The sequence below is a fragment of the Salmo salar genome, chromosome ssa27, assembly GCF_905237065.1.
Source record: "Salmo salar chromosome ssa27, Ssal_v3.1, whole genome shotgun sequence".
NCBI lineage: Eukaryota > Metazoa > Chordata > Actinopteri > Salmoniformes > Salmonidae > Salmo > Salmo salar.
Window position 1 is genome coordinate 709,454 of NC_059468.1, and position 24,765 is coordinate 734,218.

The 24,765-nt window shown below is 41.9% G+C and overlaps 2 protein-coding genes across 16 annotated transcripts in view; one reads left to right on the plus strand and one right to left on the minus strand.

Moving 5' to 3' along the window:
* LOC106588163 (ubiquitin-associated protein 2-like) overlaps positions 1 to 11,850 on the minus strand; it is a 92,900-nt gene extending 81,050 nt beyond the window's left edge. For 8 of the 13 annotated variants that reach the window (XM_014176869.2, XM_014176864.2, XM_014176866.2 and 5 more), the window contains exon 1: positions 11,591 to 11,798. Coding sequence is in view for 5 of the 13 variants with exons in the window: in XM_014176868.2 (XP_014032343.1) it covers positions 1,405 to 1,533 (129 nt within the window). In the remaining 8 variants the exon portion in view is untranslated. Of the gene's footprint in view, positions 1 to 1,404; positions 1,579 to 11,590 lie in introns of all 13 variants that reach the window. The other 5 variants (XM_014176874.2, XM_014176873.2, XM_014176867.2 and 2 more) reach the window with 3 other exon arrangements.
* A 9,593-nt stretch (positions 11,851 to 21,443) lies between these two features.
* cssa27h1orf43 (chromosome ssa27 C1orf43 homolog) lies at positions 21,444 to 24,174 on the plus strand. 3 transcript variants are annotated; one of them, XR_006762453.1, is made up of 8 exons: positions 21,444 to 21,858; positions 22,290 to 22,391; positions 22,536 to 22,644; positions 22,759 to 22,812; positions 22,928 to 23,094; positions 23,179 to 23,237; positions 23,397 to 23,738; positions 23,776 to 24,174. XR_006762453.1 is itself a non-coding variant. In XM_014176875.2 (8 exons), the coding sequence occupies exons 2-8, from the start codon at positions 21,799 to 21,801 to the stop codon at positions 23,602 to 23,604; spliced, it is 759 nt and encodes a 252-aa protein (XP_014032350.1). In that variant the 5' UTR covers positions 21,490 to 21,504; positions 21,615 to 21,798; the 3' UTR covers positions 23,605 to 24,174. The 3 variants fall into 3 exon arrangements, 2 of the variants coding, with proteins under 2 accessions (XP_045565691.1, XP_014032350.1); XM_014176875.2 differs by having other exon boundaries at positions 21,490 to 21,504; positions 21,615 to 21,858; positions 23,397 to 24,174; XM_045709735.1 differs by having other exon boundaries at positions 23,397 to 24,174.
* The last annotated feature ends 591 nt before the right edge of the window (positions 24,175 to 24,765 follow it).

Below are 24,765 nucleotides of genomic sequence, written 5' to 3' on the forward strand. Positions count from 1 at the left end.
CGGCCATCAGATTTGCCACATCACGCCACACTCCTCTGGAAACTGATCATCTCTATATACCCGTCGCAAGACCCACTGGTTGATGGTAATTTCTAAAACCCTTAGGCCTCACTCACCCCATCTGAGATATCTACTGCAGCCCTTATCCTTCACCCGTTCTGCCAGTCACATTCTGTTAAAGGTCCCCAAAGCACACATCCCTGGGTCGCTCGTCTTTTCAGTTCACTGCAGCTAGCGCCTGGAACAAGCTGCAACAAACACTCAAACTGGACAGTGCTCAATCTCTTCATTCAAAGACTCAATCATGGACACTCTTACCGACAGGTGTGGCTGCTTTGCGTAATGTATTGTCTCTACCTTCTTGCTCTTTGGCATGTTGTCTGAGCCCAATAATGTTTGTACCATGTTTTGTGCTGCTACCACCATGTTGTGTTGCTACCATGCTGTGTTGTCGTGTTGCTGCCTTACCATGTTGTCGTAGGTCTCTCTTTATGTAGTGTGTTTTGTCTCCCTTGTCGTGATGTGCGTTTAGTCCTATATTTATTTATTTTTATTCCCAGCCCCCGTCCCCGCAGGAGGCCTTTTGGTAGGCCGTCATTGTAAATAAGAATTTGTTCTTAACTGACTTGCCTAGTTAAATAAAACATCACTACACATTTCTTAATCTGGGAGGTAAATTTGATAAAGTACTCAATCATTTTGCTGTGTATTTCAGATGGAACCAAGGCATTAGAATGTACCAGAGGCCACCAAAATATAGGTCGGGCTGCAAAATATGTTTTTGCTCAGGTGAGGCCTGGCTGGGTACTTTTTCTATTTGGCTGGCTACTCCAGATACCTGTGGAAAACACTGAGAACTACTTCCAACTAAGGCATTGCACCATGAAAACTAAAGCATCTGCTGTTGGGTCAGTGCGTGCTCCCCGAAATGGCACCCTATTCCTTAGAATGGTGCACTAATTTTGACTAGGGCTGTATTGCAATGTTTTTGCATGGCAAAAATGAACACACAAAGCAGACCAGTCTCTTCGGTCTTAAAAACCTGCTGTATGTAAAATATTGTGTGCTATAGTTTGGATGACAACATGTTTGCTTCAAACTTTAGGACTGTTTTCCTTAGGAAGTTCAATCTGCTTTGTGTTGTGTTTCCTTGACATGATACTAATGCGTATCGCGATACTAGTTTTGTCTTGGCTCTACTTTTGACCATAGGGCTCTGGTCAAAAGTAGTGCACTTTAGGAAATAGGGTGCCATGTGGGACACACCCCAATGCAAAATAGTCCAGAACCACTTCCAATGTGTTTCACCATGAAAACTAATGCATCAGCTGTTGGGTCAGTGTGTGAGGTGACTAAGTGCATGACATCCTGTGTGGGCAGCAGGATCGAGGGCCGGGTACCAACCTGAGGCCTCTGCTTGTGCTGTGTCTGGCTCTGTGTCTGGCCTGTCTGCGTCTGGCCTGTCTGCGTCTGGCCTGTCTGCGTCTGCTGCTCCCAGCTGCCGCGGGCTCGGTTTCCACCCACTGATGTCATAATTTACAGTATATACAAATAACAGTATTTACAAAGGAATAACACCTGCGAAAGAAAAGTGGGAGAGTGAGGTTCTGTGGCAAATAGAAGGGGTCCAGGGTCCTCCCAAACTAAGAAGCTCAGTTCTGGTGACTTTAAAAAGGACATTCCACACCTAAATGAATGAAACATGATTTCTACAATAAAATTCTTAATATACAGGATCATGCATATAGCTTATATTATCAGGTATGCTATTAGCAATAAACATTATCACATGTAGTCCAAATGATGCAGCATAGTGGCTATAAATAAATAGGCTGAAGCATGGGGTTGCATTTACCCTATTGGGCTAATCATTAGCTAGATCCCAAAAGTAAATATTTTAACTAATCAGCATCCTATTGATTAATTTTATGTCCCAAAAAAACTTGCATAAACACAGGAATATAATGTAGGCCTAACTCTCAGGTAATTTGGGGTAATCAGCCACAGGGTAACGCGCACCCTGCCTGTACTTATCACAGAAACAACTTCATGTCACAAACCCATCCCACACGGTTTGAATAACTCACGGTAAATAGTGCCCAGCATCAACTTAAGTTAGAAACAGTCTGAAGCAGGCGCAGCATGCAACGTGGGGTTTGTTTTGTGTGAAAACATGGCAGAAGGCAGTGACAGCGCTCGGGAGATTTTTCAGCCTTTTAAGAGTACCAAATCTGAAGTGTGGTCGTATTTTGGGTTTTACAAGAGAGCTGATGGGTGACTTATCGAAGATGGTCACCTTCTCCACAGAACATGCAAATAAATGTAATAATAATCACTGCGAAAGGAGGCAACACTTCAAATCTCGAGTCATCTTCGTGAGTCACTACTTTATAGCAAATGCAAAGTAAGTTAACTTTTTACCTCAATGCATGTGGGGACTTGGGAATGGGGGTAAATGTCATGGTCTGTCTAACTTGCTAATAGCTTGTCAATAAAGTAAACTGAAGCTTTCAGTTTGACCTATTCTTGTAAAAACACAACACGTTGTGCTGCTGTTGTATGCGTTGTGTGTCTGCAGACTATTCGTCCATAGCACACGATAACACGTTATGTAGTTTAAATCACCCAACCAACATATTTTGTTGATTTAAAATCCGGCAAACGTCGACTTGGTTGTAAAAGTGTTCCAACAGGAGAAACACTCTAGACTCCTATACAAGACTTGTGTATTTATGTAAATTGTTGAGCTCATTGCAATTATTATCACTGTCTTCTTAAGACTCATTTGTATTTATGTAAATTGTGCATGGGGTCATTGCATATACTCAAATGCAACACATAAGATAGACTGTGAATAATAATTATAATATAACACCAATAATAATACATTTGCTATTCCCTTAGGGCGTGCAGCAGGCAAACCCATTGATGCTACTGGTCCCTCATCTACAGCTGTGACACAGACACTCGAGCAAGCATCTAAAAGGCAGGCTCCTTATGCACCCACACAAAAACTGCTCAAGACCTCACAGTAGCCCTTTCATATTACACATTACAAAGAACATGATGCCATTTCAAATTGTTGAGAGATCTGGCTTTGAGTCTGATGAAGGCTGCCGTGCCTCACTACAAAGTGAGTGCTGCTTATTTATTTGATTTGCTTACTTAAAAGGTTGTGTTCATTTAAACCTGCACTAGAGAAACTTTTACCTCATGGCGCCTTCTTTAATGTAATTATTTTAAATGTAGTTTGCACACAAAAGGTGCATAGTGCTGCTAATTGTATTTGTTGGTTTTCAATATAAAACTTGGTGAAATGATTTCAGTGTGTGTGTGACTACTTTCTGAACATTTCCAGCACATTTTAACAATACCGCGATAATACTGATAACCGTATTCATTTTGGTCACTATAATCGTGATATGAAATTTATCCCGTTTCATCTCTAATCCCCACTCAATTTAAGTCACTTGAGGTAGGAAATCAGTCAACCCCAAGTTACCCTACAATTGACCTGTGTTGCATTTAGCCCCACTCTCCCCGATGCACTCACAGCTACTTGCAGAGTGGTAAGGTGCTCAACACTCCGGTTTTAAAATTGTGCAGTTTACGTATATTTTAGGAGTTGAGAAATGAAGTAGGAAAATAAACCTAGGATCGCCCTCTTTTTAACAAAGGCCATTAAAACTGCAGTTTTCCCTCACGATTACAAGAATTGTTGTGCACTGACTGCTTGTCAGAATGCAGGTTTCCCTCCCTTTGGCACTCATATGCCCCTCGAGAGGAATATTTATCTCGCATAGAACACAAGCCAATTAGATAAATAGATGAACCAATATACTATGGGGTTGACTGATTTTTCTATTCTTAACTTTTGTTTGTTGAGAAAATGTAAATGTGGACAGTTCTAGCATCTTCAGTACGCTTTGACCAAAATATTTTTTGGGCGTGGCAGCAATGATTTTGCTTTGGCGCAGTGCCAAGAATTTTGTCCCAAAAACCATCAAATGCTATGATGAAACTGGCTCTTATGAGGACTGCCACCGGAAAGGAAGATCCAGTTACCTCTGGTGCAGAGGATAAGTTCATTAGAGTTAACTGCACCTCAGATTGCAGCCCAAATAAATCCTTCACAGAGTTCAAGTAACAAGACATCTCAACATCAACTGTTCAGAGGAGACTGCATGAATCAGGCCTTCATGGTCAAATTGTTGCAAAACCACAGAAAATGACACCAATAAGAGACTTCCTTGGGCAAAGAAACACAAGCAACGGACATTAGACCGGTGTAAAAATCTGTCCTTTGGTCTGATGAGTCCAAATTTGATTTTTGGTTCCAACCGCCATGTCTTTGAGGCGCAGAGTAGGTGAACGGATGATCTCCACATGTGTGGTTCCCACCGTAAAGCACGGAGGAGATGGGGTGAAGGTGCTTTGCTGGTGACACTGATTTATTTAGAATTCAAGGCAAACTTAACCAGCATGGCTAACAACATTCTGCAGCGATACACCATCCATTTGATTTGCGCTTAGTGGGACTATCATTTGTTTTTCAACAGGACAATGACCCAAAACACACCTTCAGGCTGTGTAAGGGCTATTTGACCAAGGAGAGTGATGGAGTGCTGCTTTAGATGACCTGGCCACCACAATCACCCGACCTCAACCCAATTGAGATGGTTTGGGATGAGTCGGACCGCAGAGTGAAGGAAAAGCAGCCAACAAGTGCTCAGCACCTGTTGTGGGAACTCCTTCAAGACTGAAGCTGGATGAGAGAATGCCAAGAGTGTGCAAAGCTGTCATCAAGGCAAAGGTGGCAACTTTGAATAATCTAAAATGTAAAATATATTTTGATTTGTTTAACACTTTTTTGGTTACATGATTCCATGTGTTACTTCATAGTTTTGATGTCTTTTCTATTATTCTACAATTTAGAAATGTGAAGATGTGTCCAAACTTTTGACTGGTACTATATATATATATATTTATTTTAAAAAAAATGTAAGCCCCTTTTTCTCCCAAATTTTGTGATATCCAATTGCGATCTTGTCTCAACGCTGCAACTCCCCAACGGGCTTGGGAAAGGCGAAGGACAAGTCATGCGTCGTCCGAAACATGACCCTCCAAACCACGCTTTAAATCGGGTACGTTTTTTATCCGGCCGTGAAAATACTGCCCCCTATGTGTCGGAGTCACTCGAGCACGATGCACCAAGTAAAATCACCCCCAGCCAAACCCTCCCCTAACCCGGACGACGCTGGGCAATTGTGCTCTGCCCTATGGGACTTACGGTCGGTTATGATACACCCTGGGATCGAACCCGGGTCTGCAGTGATGTTTTTTTTGGTTTTTTTTACAGTTCAGCTTAAGGTTAGCAGTGTGGGTTAAATTATGGTTTAAAATCACATTTTAAGTAGTAATGGGGAGAGAAATTGATAGTTACATATCGGGATACTATTTGACGATATATCGTATCATTTTTGTAATACCACCATTTTTTTTTTATTGCACAAGTTTCCTGTACCAAAAACCTAAATTTTTCCTTCATAGCTTGTCCACCATCCTTTTAAATAGGAAGCCAATTTGTTTTCATGACAGTTCAAAACTCATTCTCAGGGCTCTCTTTACCCTCTGCTGCATATGGTAAGCAATCTGTTTGGAACATCAAATAGCCATAAATATACTGTTCAAAAATATGAAAATGCAACATGTAAAGTGTTGGTACAATGTTTCATGAGCTGAAATAAAATATCCCAGAAATGTTTCCTACGCACAAGTGTATTTCTCTCAAATGTTGTGCACAAATTTGTTTACACCCCTTTTAGTGAGCATTTCTTCTTTGCCAAAATAATCCATCCACCTGACAGGTGAGGCATATCAAAAATCTGATTAAACAGCATGATCATGGCACAGGTGCACCTTGTGCTGGGGACAATAAAAGGCCACTAAAATGTGCAGTTGTCACAATACAATGCACAGATGTCTTAAGTTGAGGTGGTGTGCAATTGGAATGCAGAGACTGCAGGAATGTCCAACAGAGCTGTTGCCAGAGAATTGAATGTTAATTTCTCTACCATAAGCCACCTTCAATATTATTTTAGAGACTTTAGCAGCACGTCCAACCAGACACACAACCACTACCACATGTAACCACACCAACCCAGGACCTCCACATCTGGCTTCTTCACCTGCGGGACAGTCGGAATGAGGTGCTGAGGAGTATTTATGTCTGTATAAAGTCCTTTTTTGGGGAAAAACTCATTCTGATTGGCTGGGCTGAGCTCCCCAGTGGGTGGGCCTATGCATTCCCAAGTCACCATGGCTGCGCCCCTGCCCATTCATGTGAAATCCATAAATTAGAACCTAATGAATTTAATTGACTGATTTCCTTCTATGAACTGTAACTCAGTAAAATCTTTGAACTTGTTGAGTCTTACGTTTATATTTCTGTTCAGTATAGAATCGCGAGAAGAGCAATACATTTCATTCAGGCAAATGAGGGGGGGAAAAAAGCGCACTCAGCCTATCCGGAAGGCCAAAGTTAGTTACTTTAAGGAGCAGTTCTCTCTCTGTGGGTCTAACACCAAGAAGTTCTGAAAAATGGTTAAAGACATGGAGAATAAACCCTGCTCCTCACAGCTGTCCATGTCCTTTAATGTTGATGTGGTTGTTATTAGAGGTCGACCGATTAATCGGAATGGCTAATTAATTAGGGCCGATTTCAAGTTTTCATAACAATCGGTATTTTTGGACACCGATTTGCATTATTTTTTTAATATACACTTTTATTTAATTAGGCAAGTCAGTTAAGAACACATTATTTTCAATGACGGCCTAGGGTCGGTGAGTTAACTGCCTTGTTCAGGGGCAGAACGACAGAGTTTTACCATGTCAGCTCGGGGATTCGTTTTAGCAACCTTCTGGTTACTAGTCCAATGCTCTAACCACCTGCCTTACATTGCACTCCACGAGGAGCTTGCGTGGCAGGCTGCCTACCTGTTACACGAGGGCAGCAAGAAGCCAAGGTAAGTTGCTAGCTACCATTAAACTTGTCTTATAAAAAACTATCAATCTTAACATAATCACTAGTGAAGTACACATGGTTGATATAACTAGTTTATCTAGCGTGTCCTGCGTTGCATATAATCGATGCGGTGCCTGTTAATTTGTCATTGAATCACAGCCTACTTCGACAAACGGGTGATGATTTAACAAGCGCATTTGCGAAAAAAGCACTGTCGTTGCACCAATGTACCTAACCATAAATATCAATGCCTTTCTTTAAAATCAATACACAAGTATATATTTTTTAAACCTGCATATTTAGTTAATATTGCCGGCTAACATGAATTTCTTATAACTAGGGAAATTGTGTCACTTCTCTTGCGTTCCGTGCAAGCAGTCAGGGTATATGCAGCCGTTTGGGCCGCCTGGCTCATTGCAACATGTGTGAAGTCCATTTATTCCTAACAAAGGCCGTACTTAATGATGACATAACATTGAAGGTTGTACAATGTAACATCAATATTTAGACTTAGGGATGCCATCCGTTAGATAAAATATGGAACGGTTCCGTATTTCACTGAAAGAATAAACATTTTGTTTTCGAAATGATAGTTTCCGGATTCGACCATTTTAATGACCAAAGGCTCGTATTTCTGTGTGTTATGTTATAATTAAGTCTATGATTTGATAGAGCAGTCTGAACGATGGTAGGCACCAGCAGGCTCGTAAGCATTCATTCAAACAGCACTTTCGTGCGTTTGTCAGCAGCTCTTCGCAATGCTTCAAGCATTGTGCTGTTTATGACTTCAAGCCCATCAACTCCGCCAGATTAGGCTGGTGTAACCGATGTGAAATGGCTAGCTAGTTAGCGGGGTGCGCGCTAATAGCGTTTCAAAAGTCACTCGCTCTAAGACTTGGAGTAGTTGTTCCCCTTGCTCTGCATGGGTAACACTGCTTCGAGGGTGGCTGTTGTCGATGTGTTCCTCGTTCGAGCCCAGGTAGGAGCGAGGAGAGGGACGGAAGCTATACTGTTACACTGGCAATACTAAAGCGCCTATAAGAACATCCAATAGTCAAAGGTATATGAAATACAAATCATATAGAGAGAAATAGTCCTATAATAACTACAACCTAAAACTTCTTACCTGGGAATATTGAAGACTCATGTTCAAAGGAACCACCAGCTTTCATATGTTCTCATGTTCTGAGCAAGGAACTTAAATGTTAGCTTTTTTTTTTTACATGGCACATATTGCACTTTTACTTTCTTCAACACTTTGTTTTTGCATTATTTAAACCAAATTCAATGTTTCATTATTTATTTGAGGCCAAATTGATTTTATTGATGTATTATATTAAGTTAAAATAAGTGTTCACTCAGTATTGTTGTAATTGTCATTATTAGAAATACAATAAAATTATTGTCGGCCGATTAATCGGTATCGACTTTTTTTTGGCCCTCAAATAATCGGTATCGGCATTGAAAAATCATAATCGGTCGACCTCTAGTTGTTACTGACAAGAAGCACAAGGCTGAGCTTTAATCACCACTTCATTAAGTCAGGATTCCTATTTGACTCCACCATGCCTCCTTGCCCATCCAACATTTCCTCAACCCCGTCCAACATTTCCTTATACATTTACATTTACATTTAAGTCATTTAGCAGACGCTCTTATCCAGAGCGACTTACAGTAGTGAATGCATACATTTCATTTTTTCTGTGCTGGCCCCCCGTGGGAATCGAACCCACAACCCTGGCATTGCGAACACCATGCGTTGCAAACACCATGCTCTACCAACTGAGCTACAGGGAAGGCTATCCTCCACGCCTTCTAATGTGACTTTCCCCGATGCTGCTCCCTCTTTTTTCCCCTGCCCCCCTACAAAGTTTCTTCCTGCAGGCAGTCACTGAGTCCGAGGTGCTCAAGGAGCTCCTGAAACTTGACCCCCAAAAAACATCTGGATCAGATGGTTTAGACCCTCTTCTTCTTTAATGTTGCTGCCCCTATCGTCGCCAAGCCTGTCTCGCCTTTCTGGGGAGGTTCCCATTGCTTGGAAAGCACGATTCGTCCTTGATTTAAAGGGGAGATCAAGCGGATCCTAACAGTTATAGGCCTATTACTATTTTGCTCTGTTTATTAAGTGTTGCAAAAACTTGTCAATCAACTGACTGGCTATCTTGATGTCTATAGTATTCTCTCTGGTACGCAATCTGGTTTCCGCTCAGGTTATGATGTGTCACTGCAACCGTAAAGGTCCTGAATGATGTCACCATTGCCCTTGATTCTAAGCAATGTGCTGATATTTTTATTGACTTGGCCAAAGCTTTTGATACGGTAGACCATTCCATTCTTGTGGGCCAGCAAAGGAGTATTGGTGCCTCGGAGGGGTCTTTGGCCTGGCTTGCTCATCCATTTATATGCAAATGATAGTCATACTCAGCAGGCCCATCCCCGGATTTTGTGTTAAATGCTCTACAACAAAGCTTTCTTAGTGTCTAACAAGCTCTCTCTACCCTTAACCTTGTTCTGAACACCTCCAAAACAAAGGTCATATGGTTTGGCATAAAGAATGCCCCTCCCCACAGGTGTGATTACTACCTGAGGGTTTCACACCTGAGGGTTTAGCGCTTGAGGTAGTCACCTCCTACAAGTACTTGGGAGTATGGCTAGATGGTACACTGTCCTTCTCTCAGCACATATCAAAGCTGCAGGCTAAAGTTAAATCTAGACTTGGTTTCCTCTATCATAATTGCGCCTCTTTCACCCCAGCTGCCAAACTAACCCTGATTCAAATGACCATCCTACCCATGCTAGATTACAGAGACAATTTATAGATCGACAGGTAAGGGTGCTCTCGAGCGGACAGATGTTCTTTACCATTCGGCCATCAGATTTGCCACCAATGCTCCTTATAGGACACATCACTGCACTCTATACTCCTCTGGAAGCTGGTCATCTCTGTATACCTATCCCAAGACAGACACACTGGTTGATGCTTATTTCTAAAACCCTCTTAGGCCTCACTCACCCCTATCTGAGATATCTACTGCAGCCCTCATCCTCTACATACAACACCCGTTCTGCCAGTCACATTCTGTTAAAAGGTCCCCAAAGCACACATCCCTGGGTCGCTCCTCTTTTCAGTTTGCTGCAGCTAGTGACTAGAACAAGCTGCAACAAACACTCAAACTGGACAGTTTTACCTCAATCTCTTAATTCAAAGACTCAATCATCGACACTTACTGGACAGTTTCGTGGCTGCTTTGCGTGATGTATTGTCTCTACCTTCTTGCCCTTTGTGCTGTTGTCTGTGCCCAATAATGTTAGTACCATGTTTTGTGCTGCTACCATACTGTGTTGTCATGTGTTGCTGCCTTGCTATGTTATTGACTTAGGTCTCGCTTTATGTATTGTCTCGTGATGTGTGTTTTGTTCTATATTTCTATTTTATTTTTAATCCTAGCCCCCATCCTAGGATGAGGCCTTTTGGTAAGCCATCATTGTAAATAAGAATGTTTTCTTAACTGACCTGCCTAGTTAAATAAAAGGTTAAATTAAAAATCGTAGTAGCACTTAAGAATCTGATATCTATCATGAGATCCCTGGTAATTCCCAGCCCTAATTTTCATTAGTGAAAATGTGGAAATAGACAGGGTTTATGACTTTGTGGTTGTGGTAACGACCCATCCAAAGAGATGGTTAACTAGCTAACGTTAACTAATTTTAAACAATTTGGTTGTAACTTAGTTAGCTAATTGGACAATTAACTGCATCTACCTAGCTAGCTAACGTTAGATAATAACTCGCTTTAGTATATGCAAACACCATCCGATGAAATGGGAGTTCGTTAACTAATTGAGACCAGGCAAATTACGTTTGTCCCACAGTTGCTGGGAAGTTAGCTTGCTAACGTCAACAAAAAATATTACTACTAGGTAGTTTGCTAGTTAACTTAGCATATTTTAATGGTGTCTACTAGCGAACGATGCAACATCACTATGGATTTGATATTCTCAACATGTTTTTATTTAGCTGACGTCAGCGTGCTAACTCGCTATTAGTGTCTTTGGCTTAACTAGGCTAGCTAACGTTACATAAACTCCATGAATATTATTTAACTAAAACCATTAGTTAGCTAGTCAACATCAGGTATTTCAAAAATATAATTGTTTCGAAAACATTGCCTAACATTTAGCTAGCTAAGATGCTATGTCATTTTCTAGGGGACATCCAACTAACGTTAGCTTTATCGAAGTTGTCGATGAGATTCCGTTCTTCTCAACCTCGACGATGGCGAAGATAAGACTTACTAACAGTCAGCATTGCAGCCAGCTAACTACATTGTTGTTCTCAACCACTCAAATCATCACCGTTAGCCTAACTTATCAACATGTTCATTCGTACCGCATGCTATTGAGCCCACAGACGCATAGGCCGCACATTAACGTCATAATTAACGCACAAATTGCACTATGCAGAACCAAGGCACCCCTTTGGAAACGCTACCGATGTGGTCTTGTATACACACGACACCGAGGCTCTAGGTAGGCCCAAAATAATGAAATTGAACGATATACTGACCAGAAACCCTGTTGAAGTCTGATATTCTGCAACAACCGACCAAGCGGTCTCTGTCGACCTCCTAGTCGGAATTCGACTATATAAACCCCCTACAATAATACACGTAGCTATGTGAGGAATTATGCCGAACCGACTCGCGCAGACAATAAGCGAGGGACTTGGAATGTACCTGTTTCTTTTCCACTCTGACGCTACATTTAGCTCCGTCATGTGGTTGACTGGGCGCTTCAAGGAAGCTAGACATTCGACACGTGGTCATCCACCTCTAAGAACTGCAATAAAATAGATAAACTAAAATATTTATAGTGATTTCCTATCCTAGATTGTCCGATTTGTCTTATTGATTGGGTGTTTAGCAGGATCACTATAAGGCTAAGAATATACAGTACCAGTAAAGAGTTGACACCTACTCATTCAAGGGTTTCTTTATTTTTACTATTTTCTACATTGTATAACAGCAGAGACATCAAAACCATGAAATAACAGATATGGAACCATGTGGTAACCAAAAGTGTTAAAGCAAAATATATTTTACATTCTTCAAAGTAGCCACCCTTTGCCTTGACAGCTTTGCACACTTTGCAAGTGTGCGCAAACCTGATTTATTTAACACTTTTTTGTTTACTACATGATTCCATATGTGTTATTTCATAGCTGGTCTTTACTATAATTCTACAATGTTGAAAATAGTAAAAATAAAAACCCTTGAATGAGTAGGTGTCCAAACTTTTGACTTGTACTGTACATAGAGTATGAACGGATCATTCAAACGAGTGGCAACAAGCACTGGGGCAGAACACAAGTGTCTTCACATTCTCGAATGCAACTTGACATCTGTCCAATCAAATATACTGCACCTAAGCCTTAATAGGGATAGTCCCCTTTTTTTCAAATTTTTGCCTAAAATGACATACCCAAATGAACTGCCTGTAGCTCAGGCCCTGAAGCAATGATATGCATATTCTTGGTACCATTTGAAAGGAGACATTGAAGTTTGTGGAAATGTAAATTGAATGTAGGAGAATATATCACAATAGATCTGGTAGAAAGAAAATAAGTTCTTTTTCTACCATCTTTGAAATGCAATAGTAAGGTCCCAAATCTAGCCATCACTCTGGTTGTAATTCTGATGGTGTCCACAAGATGGCATCAGTGCATGTGCAATGTTTCAGGCTGATAACTTGAAAGATGAGCAAACTGCATGACATTTAGTGTGACGTCACCCAGGTACATTTAGGCAAATCGTGAAAGAGACATTAACGTTCACATTACATTTTTCTGCAAGAATATCGTCAAATCTGTATACTTAGACTTTGATTTAGCTTTTCCAGTATTAGTAGCCATATTATAAATTCAACATTTGCAAAACACCCAGTTTTCATAACTATCCATATTCTTATCATTTTTGTTCAAAAGGAAAAGGCTTGCTGTCGCACAAGGTTAGCAGCAACATTTTGCGACAGATACAGGGTTTCCTTTACTCCCGTAAAGCCCATCTCATTGGCTATCTAGCTAGCTTTGTTTGACCCCGATTGGTGCTTATTTGACAAAGTTAGTCAAGTTTAGACCGCCCGCGTCATCGGCGTGCCATGAAGGCGTCCCTCTCTGACCAAATTTGGTGTCCTATAGGATATACTACACTCCTAATGATATAGTGAAGTCTGGTTACATTCTAGGACCTCTGAGGAATAAATACAAACATGATTTGACTGGTTGAAACATTTTAGGGTTATATTTTCACAGATTGTTGTGATGAAAGCATACATCTTGCTTGCTCTCGGAAACTAGGGGACCTGCCAGTACCCTTTTAGAAGATCGAACTTGCTCACAAATTGTGCAGAACCCACTTGATCAACACAATCCTCAATACGAGGAAGAGGAAAGGAATCAGGCTTCGGAATGTTAACTTTACAATAGTCTGTGCATGGCCTAAAAGATGCAGGCTTCTTGACTAACAGACAAGGTGAAGCCCAACTGGAACAAGAAGAATGTTCAGTAATATTGTTACCCAACATGCACTTAAACACAGAAGTCAAGTACTTGTGCTTGTCAGGAGAAACATGGTAGAAGCGATGCCTTATTGGTTGAGCATCTCCAACATCATGGTCAATGAGATGAGTACGAGAGGGCATATCAGAAAACGGCACAGAATAACTTTCAATGAGTTCAACCAACTCAGCACGTTTACCATCATCCAAATGCCGCAGAGCATGCAAATTCCCCAACCTGAATGTCTCAAACAGCCTTGCAAAACAGCATCAGGAGCTGCAATCAGTTCTGTTCAGACACTTTGCGCACCACCATGGAAGGACCAGTAAACGTCACCTGAAAAGGATAATCTACAATAGGTAACAGCTAAAACCTGGAAACCAGGGCTAAATTGTCTACGTTCAGACCAACAGTCAAATATGCTTCATCTTTACTTGTGCACTTTAGTTTCTCTTTTGCCATTTCACCAGCAGAGAACAGTCTATTACCAGTCTAAACCACTGACATAAGAGTACATTTAGTGGTGGCTCTGTTCCCCACCTGTCCTGCAACACAGCCAGAGGGTCACACACTGAATTTCCAAAAACCAGATCAGTCAGACTAAATCTTATACTCTCCTGGACAACTTCTCTAGCTGCCAACAGTAACCATGGCAAACCTTCCCAATCACAATATAGCTCTGTATGGTATGCACAGGAGAGACTTCAGGGTTTGATGAAAACCTAATGCACCCTGAGACTGTGCATGATAGGCAGAGAACTGTTACGCTTGACACAAAGCTGCTGTAGCACTTGTGCAAACATGTGAGAGGTAAAATTAGAGCCTTTGTCACTCTGAATGAATACCAAATACAGATGAACTGAGATAAAACCTTCACAACAGACTTGGTAGTAAGTGCGTAGCAGATAAGCAGCAGGGTACCTGGTTGCAAGGCACATCACTAAGCAAATAGCTACTGCCAGACAGAGCAGGGCAAAGGACCAACAGTTAATGACCAAATGTTCAAAAGGCTGACCAACGGCAGGAATAGGATACAGAGTAGCAGGTTTAATTGACTAATTTGGCTTACCAGTCAACTCGCATGTGTGACATGTTTTAACGTAAGCAGAGATGTCATATTTAAACCTTGGACAGAAAAAGTAACGCAAAATACAGTTATTTTCCTAAATCCCAGATGTCCAGCAACATTAGCATGGGAGATTTGAAGCATTGTCTGGCAAAACTTAGAGGGCACTGCATGGTGGGATCACCTACAAAGTTTTCCCCATGAAGCACCCACCTTCTAGCTAGCATACTGTTCTGAAGCGAATAACCCTGTGCAGAGCTTTCCATCCCATCAGCTGGGAACACTTAAATAGCTCCTTCAAAGAGGGGTCATCCTGATGTTGCTTCAAATCACCACGAGAAGCTGAGGCAAAGGCGAGTCAAGTGGATCTATAACAGACAGAATTTTGTTCAGTTACTGACACCTCACAAGCTGGATAGATAACTGGACTGTTTGGAGAGTTCTCTAACTCAGGAGCAGGGATAACAGGAGTTTGCTGTATAACCACCCAAGCTGGCGGCACCCCAGCCCAGACCTGTACACCAACTAGCTGGTTACCTAGACTAAGATCAATACCCTCAACTGGTAGATGAGGGGACACCAACCTTTCCTTTCACAGGATCTGAGTCAAGTTGCAATGTATGCACAGGAACAGGAAAAACAAACCCCATCCCAGGAATTAGTATAGAATCACCTGCATCTGACTCAAGAGAACGGCAATACAGATTCACAAACAAATCATTCCTCAGAGCATGCGTCTCAAGATTTTGACAGGCAGTTTCTCATCACATTCTACCAGGGAGATGGAATCCTCAGAAATGTATGCAGCATAGTCAGAAGCACTGGCTTTTCCAGAAGGTTCTGCATGCTTCTCAAGCTCAAATATAGTACTTGGATAAAGTGACATAGTTAGGCCAGAAAACTGTACTTTTGCATTGCCACCAGAATGTTTTGCTTTGAGGACAGGATATTTATTTTTTCTAATGTCCCTTACCTTGACAGTAGTTAAACTCTGTACAGATAATTTCCCTCTCGTACGGCACAATCAACGTTAGAACATTGATCTGCTCTCAGCCTTAAACTTTGGGCGAGGGGAGACGTACTCTTTACGAGCAATTTCAGTATGACTACCAGGATCCATAAAAAAAAGCTTTTACAGATCAAGACACTCATCTGAGAACTGCAGCCACACTAGGAGTTCACCTTTTGCTCACTAATATAAAAGTTGCATCACACTGGTACTAAATTATTGACTTTTAGACTGGCCTTCATAATGTCTTTCAAAATGACTTGATCTTAAAAGGAGATCAGTTCCTGAAACCTACAAGGGGATATGTGGTTCCTACCAACTGAAGTGGACATCCTTACCAAAGCAATGTAACACATGTACCAGCACCTAAAACCCCAATGGAAATAGAAAAACAAATGGCTTTGTAGACAAACACTGGGGATAAGAGCTGCTTCCCTTCCAGCATCCACCAAAACCCCTAAAGTTTACACAATTAAGGAAAAATCCTGACAAATCAGTGACACGCCCAAACTTCGTTTAACAGACTGCCAAACAAATAGTACCACATTGCATTCTAAAAACTGCAGTAACACAGCTGAACCCAATTTGGCCCCATTTACTACCCCTACACAAAACAGGGTCCAAACCAAATGCCAACCCAATTAAATTAGCCAAATTTACAAGTAACAACCTACCATATAACCAAAGTCGCCAATTGGACTGGCCCCCACAGTGTTACGACCTGGCTCACAACAACCTGGCTCACAAAGGGAGACCACACGACTTCAATGTAAAAATGAATGCATTTATTAAACTAAATAATAAATACAAAAATGTAACATAAGCTGTGGATGTCTATATGATCAGTAGGGTATGCAGTGTGTGGGTGTTGTATGGTGGAAACGGACCAAAAAAAAACTAAAAGAGATGGGAGCAAGCCTGCCAGTCAGGGAAGAGAGAGAGTGTTGGCTGATGTGGCCACCCTTTATAGCCTGCAAGCCAAACCTGCCCAGGTGCGCCACATCAGCTGACGATCCTCCAAGCTCTGTCCACTCTCCTCCTGCAACAAGCAGACGACCAAACAGGAAATCCCAGCAGACAGAGTGGGAGAGACTTCACAAGGCTAACGTTTGCTTTGAAATGTTGATACTGGAGACTGTTATTTGAAGAAACTGTGTAACCAAGCATTTAACAGCCTAACACACCCAAAACCAATAATTAATGTTTCACTAAGATCCTAAAGCTGAGTGGGGCGTGTTGGGTTGGAGCACTGCAGGGTGGTGGACCCCTAGGGTCAGGACGGGGCTACCCAGCTATATTGTGTACAAGTAAAAAGAGCTCTACAGTACTATTAGTCCTATGAGATTAATTATATGGAGGATTTGTTGTTTCTAGGTGTAGAGTTTTTTGTTGTTTTTTTTCAAAATCTTTCCCTTGGGAATGAAACACATTTAAGGTGTGAACTGGGAAAGAAATTGTGTTTGGAGAGAGTTGAATTATTGACTAGACTGGTGGGGTCGGGCGTGCAGGCGGCTCGGGCTGGCTAGTCGGTCTGGCTGAAATTTGATATAGAGGATGTTTTGGAAAAGACAATCAAAAGTCTTTGTATTTTTTCAAGAGTTGTTCATTTGTTAGGCTACTCTATAAAGGTGCAACATAATATTTATTATTGAATTACCTTTGATCTAGTTCAGTCTGATGAATCACTTAAACATATTTAATAATGATATTTTACCTAGCTTGATGACTGTGGACATTTTTGCTTACTTTTTGTTCTAAATAGAGATGCCATATTGGAATCAGTAAAATTTCTGAAAATTAGCTTTAGACACCCAAACAAATTCTGGGGGAGGACACCCCACCTCTAAAACCCTTGCCTTTTGGCTGATTCATTTCTGGTTTCAGGGTGGGTGAAAACGTAGTTAAGTGCTGTGGAATCGGTGAAGGTAACCCAAAGCATAGCCGTGGAAAGTAGGGGTGCTGAGGATGCTGCCGCACCCCCTGGTAAATCTGAAAAAAATAAAAATATGTACAGTTGAAGTCAGAAGTTTTCATACACTTAGGTTGGAGTCATTAAAACTCGTTTTTCAACCACTCCACACATTTCTTCTTAACAAACTATAGTTTTGGCAAGTCGGTTAGGATATCTACGTTCTACATGACACAAGTCATTTTTCCAAAAATTGTTTACAGACAGATTATTTCACTTATAAATTCACTGTATCACAATTCCAGTGGGTCAGAAGTTTACATACACGAAGTTGACTGCGCTTTTAAACAGCTTGGAAAATTCCAGAAAATTATGTCATGGCTTTAGAAGCTTCTGATTGGCTAATTGACATCATTTGAGTCAATTGGAGGTGTACCTGTGGATGTATTTCAAGGCCTACCTTCAAACTCAGTGCCTCTTTGCTTGACATCTTGGGAAAATCAAAAGTAATCAGCCAAGACCTCAGAAAAAGGAGACGCGTTCTGTCTCCTAGAGATGAACGTACTTTGGTGCGAAAAGTGCAAATCAATCCCAGAACAACAGCAAAGGACCTGGTGAAGATGCTGGAGGAAACAGATACAAAAGTATCTGTATCCACAGTAAAAAGAGTCCTATATCGACATAACCTGAAAGGCCGCTCAGCAAGGAAGAAGCCACTGCTCCAAAACCACCATAAAAAAGCCAGACTATGGTTTGCAACTGCACATGGGGACAAAGATTGTACTTTTTGGAGAAATGTCCTCTGGTCTGATGAAACAAAAATGGAACTGTTTGGCCATAATGATCATCGTCATGTTTGGAGGAAAAAGGGGGAGGCTTGCAAGCCGAAGAACACCATCCCAACCGTGAAGCACGGGGGTGGCAGCATCATGTTGTGGGGGTGGTTTGCTGCAGGAGGGACTGGTGCACTTGACAAAAAAGATGGCATCATGAGGGAGGAAAATTATGTGGATATATTGAAGCAACATCTCAAGACATCAGTCAGGAAGTTAAAGCTTGGTCACAAATGGGTATTCCAAATGGACAATGACCCCAAGCATACTTCCAAAGTTGTGGCAAAAAGACTTAAGGACAACAAAGTCAAGGTATTGGAGTGGCCATCACAAAGCCCTGACCTCAATCTGACCTCAATCCTTTTGAAAAATGTGTGTACAGAACTGAAAAAGCGTGTGCGAGCAAGAAGGGCTACAAACCTGACTCAGTTACACCAGCTCTGTCAGGAGGAATGGGCCAAAATTCACCCGACTTATTGTGGGAAGCTTGTGGAAAGGCTACCTGAAACGTTTGACCCATTTAAGACATTTAGCAGACGCTCTTATCCAGAGCGACTTACAAATTGGTGCATTCACCTTATAATATCCAGTGGAACAACCACTTTACAATAGTGCATCTAAATCTTTTAAGGGGGGGTTAGAAGGATTACTTTATCCTATCCCAGGTATTCCTTAAAGAGGTGGGGTTTCAGGTGTCTCCGGAAGGTGGTGATTGACTCCGCTGTCCTGGCGTCGTGAGGGAGCTTGTTCCACCATTGGGGTGCCAGAGCAGCGAACAGTTTTGACTGGGCTGAGCGGGACCCAAGTTAAACAATTTAAAGGCAATGCTACCAAATACTAATTGAGTGTATGCAAACTTCTGACCCACTGGGAATGTGATGAAAGAAATAAAAGCTGAAATAAATCATTCTCTCTACTATTATTCTGACATTTTGCATTCTTAAAATAAAGTGATGATCCTAACTGACCTAAGACAGGGAATTTTTACTAGGATTAAATGTCAGGACTTGTGAAAACTGAAATTCAACTGAAATGTGTCTTCCACATTTATCCCAACCCCTCTGAATTAGAGAGGTACGGAGGGCTGCCTTAATCGACATCCACGGCGCCCGGGGAACAGTGGGTTAACTGCCTTGCTCAGTGGCAGAACGACAGATTTTTACCTTGTCAGCTCGGGGATTCAATCCAGCAACCTTTCGATTACTGGCCCAACGCTCCTACCCACAAGGCTACCTGCCGCCCCCCAATAGTCCTGTATTAGCAGACCTATATAGCCGAATGCAGCGCAGGCAAAAACTCCCCACGTAGCACCTCACCCCCAAACTACTTCCCTATTACTATGACCCGAAGTGGCCTTGTGATAATTGTTTGTGTTTCTGTTGGTCAGAGGGAGCAGGTGCTCCGTATCAAACGACTGGGGACAAGAGATGTGAATTGTTTTGTGCTCAAGAAAAGGGTGCCATTGAAAGGACTGATTACTGGGGTAGCGGTAAATATGAAAGAGGACCAACTGAAGGGGAAGATTCCTAGTGTTCGTGATGCTCATCGTTTGGTGCAACAGACAGGGTGGCGTGAGTGGAGAAACAGAAGTCGTTGTCTGTTCTTTTGAGTTTTGATGTTGAGTCTTTGCCCGACAAAGTGATGTTAGGATATATCAGTTAGGAGTAGTGTAAATAGTAGATCTGTACCAGTACAGAGGGATAGGCCAACAAGTGATATACTGTATGCTTCAGTAAGATTGGATCTTTTGAGTTTATAGCAATGATTATAAACTATACTACAGGGATGGGACGTTAGTCGCAGAAAATTGAGGTTGCGGTAGCAGCTGCAGAGAACTATTAGGATGTACGAGATTTGACGTCAGAGGAGTTACAGGGTGTATTAAGTGGTAGTGTCCTGTCCTTTCAGGCTGTTGGCCTGAGGTACGATTAGATAGATTTAGTGGAGTAGGGTGGTGCTTTTTTTGTTTTGTTGTTTGGTACTTTTACCAAACAAGGTCGAGAGCCATGCGTCCTTCGAAACACAACCCTGCCAAGCCACACTGCACGCTTATCCCGGAAGCCAGCCGCACCAATGTGTCAGATGAAATACTGTACAACTGGTGACCGAAGTCAGTGTGCAGGCACCCGGCACGCCACAGATGTCACTGGAGCGCGATGGGACAAGGAAATCCTGGGTGTCAAAACCTCCCCTAACACAGACGACACTTGGCCAATTGTGCAGCGCTTCATGGGTCACCTGACACAGCCGGCTGTGTCACAGCCCGGGATCGAGCCCGGGTTTGTAGTGACGCCGCAAGCACTGCAATGCAGTGCCTAAGAGCGCTGCGCCTCTTGGGAGGCCCAGGGTGGTGGGTTTTTAATGAGTGTAGGGTTAGATGATTGGTAAAAAATATTTTTTGATTATTATTTTCATGCAAAGTATAAGGGTGTTATACTCCAGTCTAGTTGGTGGTGGTAATGCAACATTTATTGGATGCCAACCGCCATTAAACCCGAGTGGGCTCCCATGTGGCGGAGTGGTCTAAGGCAAGAGGCGTCACTACAGTCCCTGGTTTGAATCCAGGCGTATCACATCCGGCTGTGATTGGGAGTCCATTATGGCGGCGCACAATTGGCCCAGCGTCGTCCGACTTTGGCCGGGGTAGGCCGTCATTGTAAATAAGAATTTGCTCTTAACTGACTTGCCTAGTTAAAATAAAGGTTAATTTTAAAACCTATTTTTTTTTCAACCGCATTGAAGAAGAACATCTATTTGTACACAATGCTAGCTAGCTATGTGTCTTCTTCACATTTGTTATTTGATTGAATGTGTAACTAGCTTGACTCAAAATCAATACACTGTTTCGTTGGAATATCACTCACACATTGGCTCAATGTTTGATTCACTATCTCCTGGGATCTACCCAGCCAACCTTTAGATCTAGTATCTAACGCAGAAATATTAGATAAAGGAGGAGATAGGAATCCCATCAGCAATAAATGGACCTACGTATAACGCCCCACCCAGCAGACTGTCGACCAATCGTGTTCACGTTGTCATGCTGCGTCGCTCAATCCCTTCTCAAAGTCAGGGTATGAGTCGATAAGCCTGCTATTTTCCTCGAAAGTACGTAATGGCATGATTCCAAACTATAAGATATTACAGAGAACGTTAATTATCTCACATTTCTGAAAATATTTGTAAAGTTGTACTTCTTGTTCACGAAATTGTTGTAGCTAGCGCTCCCATTCACGCCTTGCAAGAGAGCTCTCCTTGTCCCAGAATCGCCCGGAATGTACTGCGCGGCCCATTGACGACGCCTGGGCGTTAACACGATTTATTTTGAGTTTTCCATCTCCTCAAAAGTATATCTGGGTAATGTAGCAAACCCAAGAAACCTGTGAAGAAGGACATTTCAGAATGGCCGAGTCACCTTTGTCCGGTGTGAATGTAGTGCTAGTTATGGCATATGGCAGCCTGGTAAGTGATATTTTAAATGCATTACTAGGCGCAATTAATGACTTAGCTATGTATACACATCATTGGGTGCAATCCGTGAGAGATGTACCGCTAGCCAGCCAGCTAAGCTATGTATACAAATAGCCCCTGATGAATAGGCTAACAACAGTTAGCTATCTAACGTTAATGTTACAGCTTCTTTGTGATAAATTGTTGCATGTCACATGCCTTAGACCAGGGGTCTCCAATCCTGTTCATGGAGAGCTACCTTCAGGACGTAGCTCTCAAGGAACAAGGTTGGAGAGCACTGCCTTAGACAATCGAGGTATATTTCACTACTTAAAATGACTTATAATTAGCACAAACTGGTATGGATTGTGCCTTTTAAAAGTAACCTATACTAATATTGCTTATATTCTTTACATTCTGACTTGGATAGTTTCTTTGCACAGGTGTTTGTATTGCTATTTATCTTCGTCAAGAGGCAGATCATGCGTTTCGCTATGAGGTCCCGCAGAGGACCCCATGCCCCTATTGGACACAACGCACCCAAGGCAAGACCCTCAGCTGTCAATAGAGACAAGCCTCTCGGTCATCTCTCTCATTTACTATTATCCTACTCTATGCTGCAATCAATCAAATAGATTAATACCATAGTATTTGTTATCTTTGTATGTTGATAGTTGGTGTTTCCTCAGGGTTTGCGGGAAGAGATTGAAGCGCGCCTGTCCAAGGTTCAGGAAATCCGCTTCGAGCCGCGTCTGCTCTCTGAGGAGGATGATAGGCTGAAGCACGGGACACAGTTCAGTAAGTCACCATTCAAATGTATACATGCAACAAATTTGTTCTCTATAGTGGACAAGATGTTGTGTTTTTATAGTACTGTAATAGTATCATTAATGACCTCCATGATATTCTCAGGTTGCTATAACTACCTGTACAGGATGAAGGCTCTAGATGCCATTCGGGACTCGGGTAAGAGCCGATAGTAGAGGTATCTTAAAATCAATGGTTTAAAGCATGGCTGTACATTCCAATTGGCATACGTTCTCCTCTTTCTTATAATTATCTGTCCTCTCTCCAACCCCAGGGATCCCGCTGCAGGAGATGGGCCGCAATCCGAACGCCATCACAGGACGCCGTTTCCGCAACTGGCTGCTGGATCTGCGTAACTCCCACTCTCTGATCAAGAGCAGCCGTAGCACCCTCATTGACAACCTGTTGGAGGGATATGACAGTGCACGCCATGGCACAGGGGTAAGTGTTTGTGTGTGTGATTTGTGAATTGACTGTTTTCGTGTTGACAGTGTTCGTCAGTGGAAGTAACTTTCTGTGTTTTAGGTATTTGGGGAAGCGGAATATATGAAATACCAGGATGCTCTGAATGAACTGGCTGATGTGTAAGTATTATTACAAAAAGTAATGTTTGCTCAACAAATAAATATCAGTAGGAAGAGATGTCTTTGGTCCTCAACTCCTCATGTCACAGAAATTTTCACTGTCATGTTATCATGCCATTTAATTTGAGTTTGACACTACCCTCTCTCTTCTCCCCTCAGTGTGAAAGCCTACTCCAGCACCACCAGTCTGGACCAGTATCACCAGTCTGCAGCCAAGGACCTGACAGGCTCCCCAGCCCGCAGCACCCCCTCCACCATCCAAGTTACCTACCTGCCCTCCACCAGCCAGCGCAGCAAGAGGCCAAAGCACTTCCTGGAGCTCAAGAGCTTCAAGGACAACTACAACACACTGGAGAGCACCCTGTGAGAGGTGACTGTTGGGTCAGTCCGATTGCAATTCCTGCTTGTTGAATCCATAGGAATTTTATTCAATAGCAATAATTGGAATTGTGATGGAATTGACCCCAGCTTTGCTATGGACTACCAAAAACATAGTAACAGATCAAGCATGTAGTGTATATACTAAAGCTTGCAGAAGATCGCATTGCATGTACGTTTTTATTTCCATTGGCCATAAGGAGAAATTGTCCCATAATACAAAGCATTTTAATAGAGTCCTTATCGTCATATCAGGGTCTTTATCCCAGGAATCTACTATGAGTCTATGGTACTTCAATGTATTGGTGCTGACACGTACACTAAGGACAAAGACCATTGTACAACAGTTATGCATTACAACTGTTAATTTCCCCTACACTTGAATTGTAAACTTCACATGTATGTGTTGATTGTTTGTATAGATGAAGAAAATATATTTATATGCATTTCAACAGCTTTTTTATTTTTTTTATTTTTATTTTTCCTCCGTGTAGAATCTGAACTGTGTAGTTATGTGATCGTGTGTTGAGATTAAAACATGGAATGGAGCCAAATTAAACTCTCCGTCAGTGTGTTGATTTTTCCACTAGATGCCATTAGCAAGTTGGGGAGCAACTTGGTCCACTGCATTTATTCAAGGAACAGTACTTACAAGGTATGGATGGTGATCAGTATAAAGGATGATCATTGCCAGTTAGAAACTGCAGAGCTTAAATGTTAAAATAGATACTCTGATATGAAAATAAAATGTATATGATTCATGCCTCAATTCTAAAGTGAAAATGGTAAACAAATTCTAAATAGAAAAAGCCAAATGGTAAACAAAGGCAAATTGAAAGTGTCTGTTTTCATTTTACAACTACCCAATTAATAATTTTCTCTTTTTCAATTTTCATTTTCAAAGTGCTTCTTGGAGGTGTGAACCAGGAGAGCAACACCACACCCCCATGTGGGCTCTCTGTACATTGATTTTAAACTAGATTAACCAACACACAGGGTGAGAACCCAGGTCTCCTGCGCACCAGAAAAGCATAGGCCTGCTAAGCTGAAGCCTAGGCACTGATTCAGGGAGCCAATGCAACTCTTCAGATCTCAGGCAAGGTTAGGCCTACTCATCATGCCTGGTAACTAAACCACCTGAGTTACAATT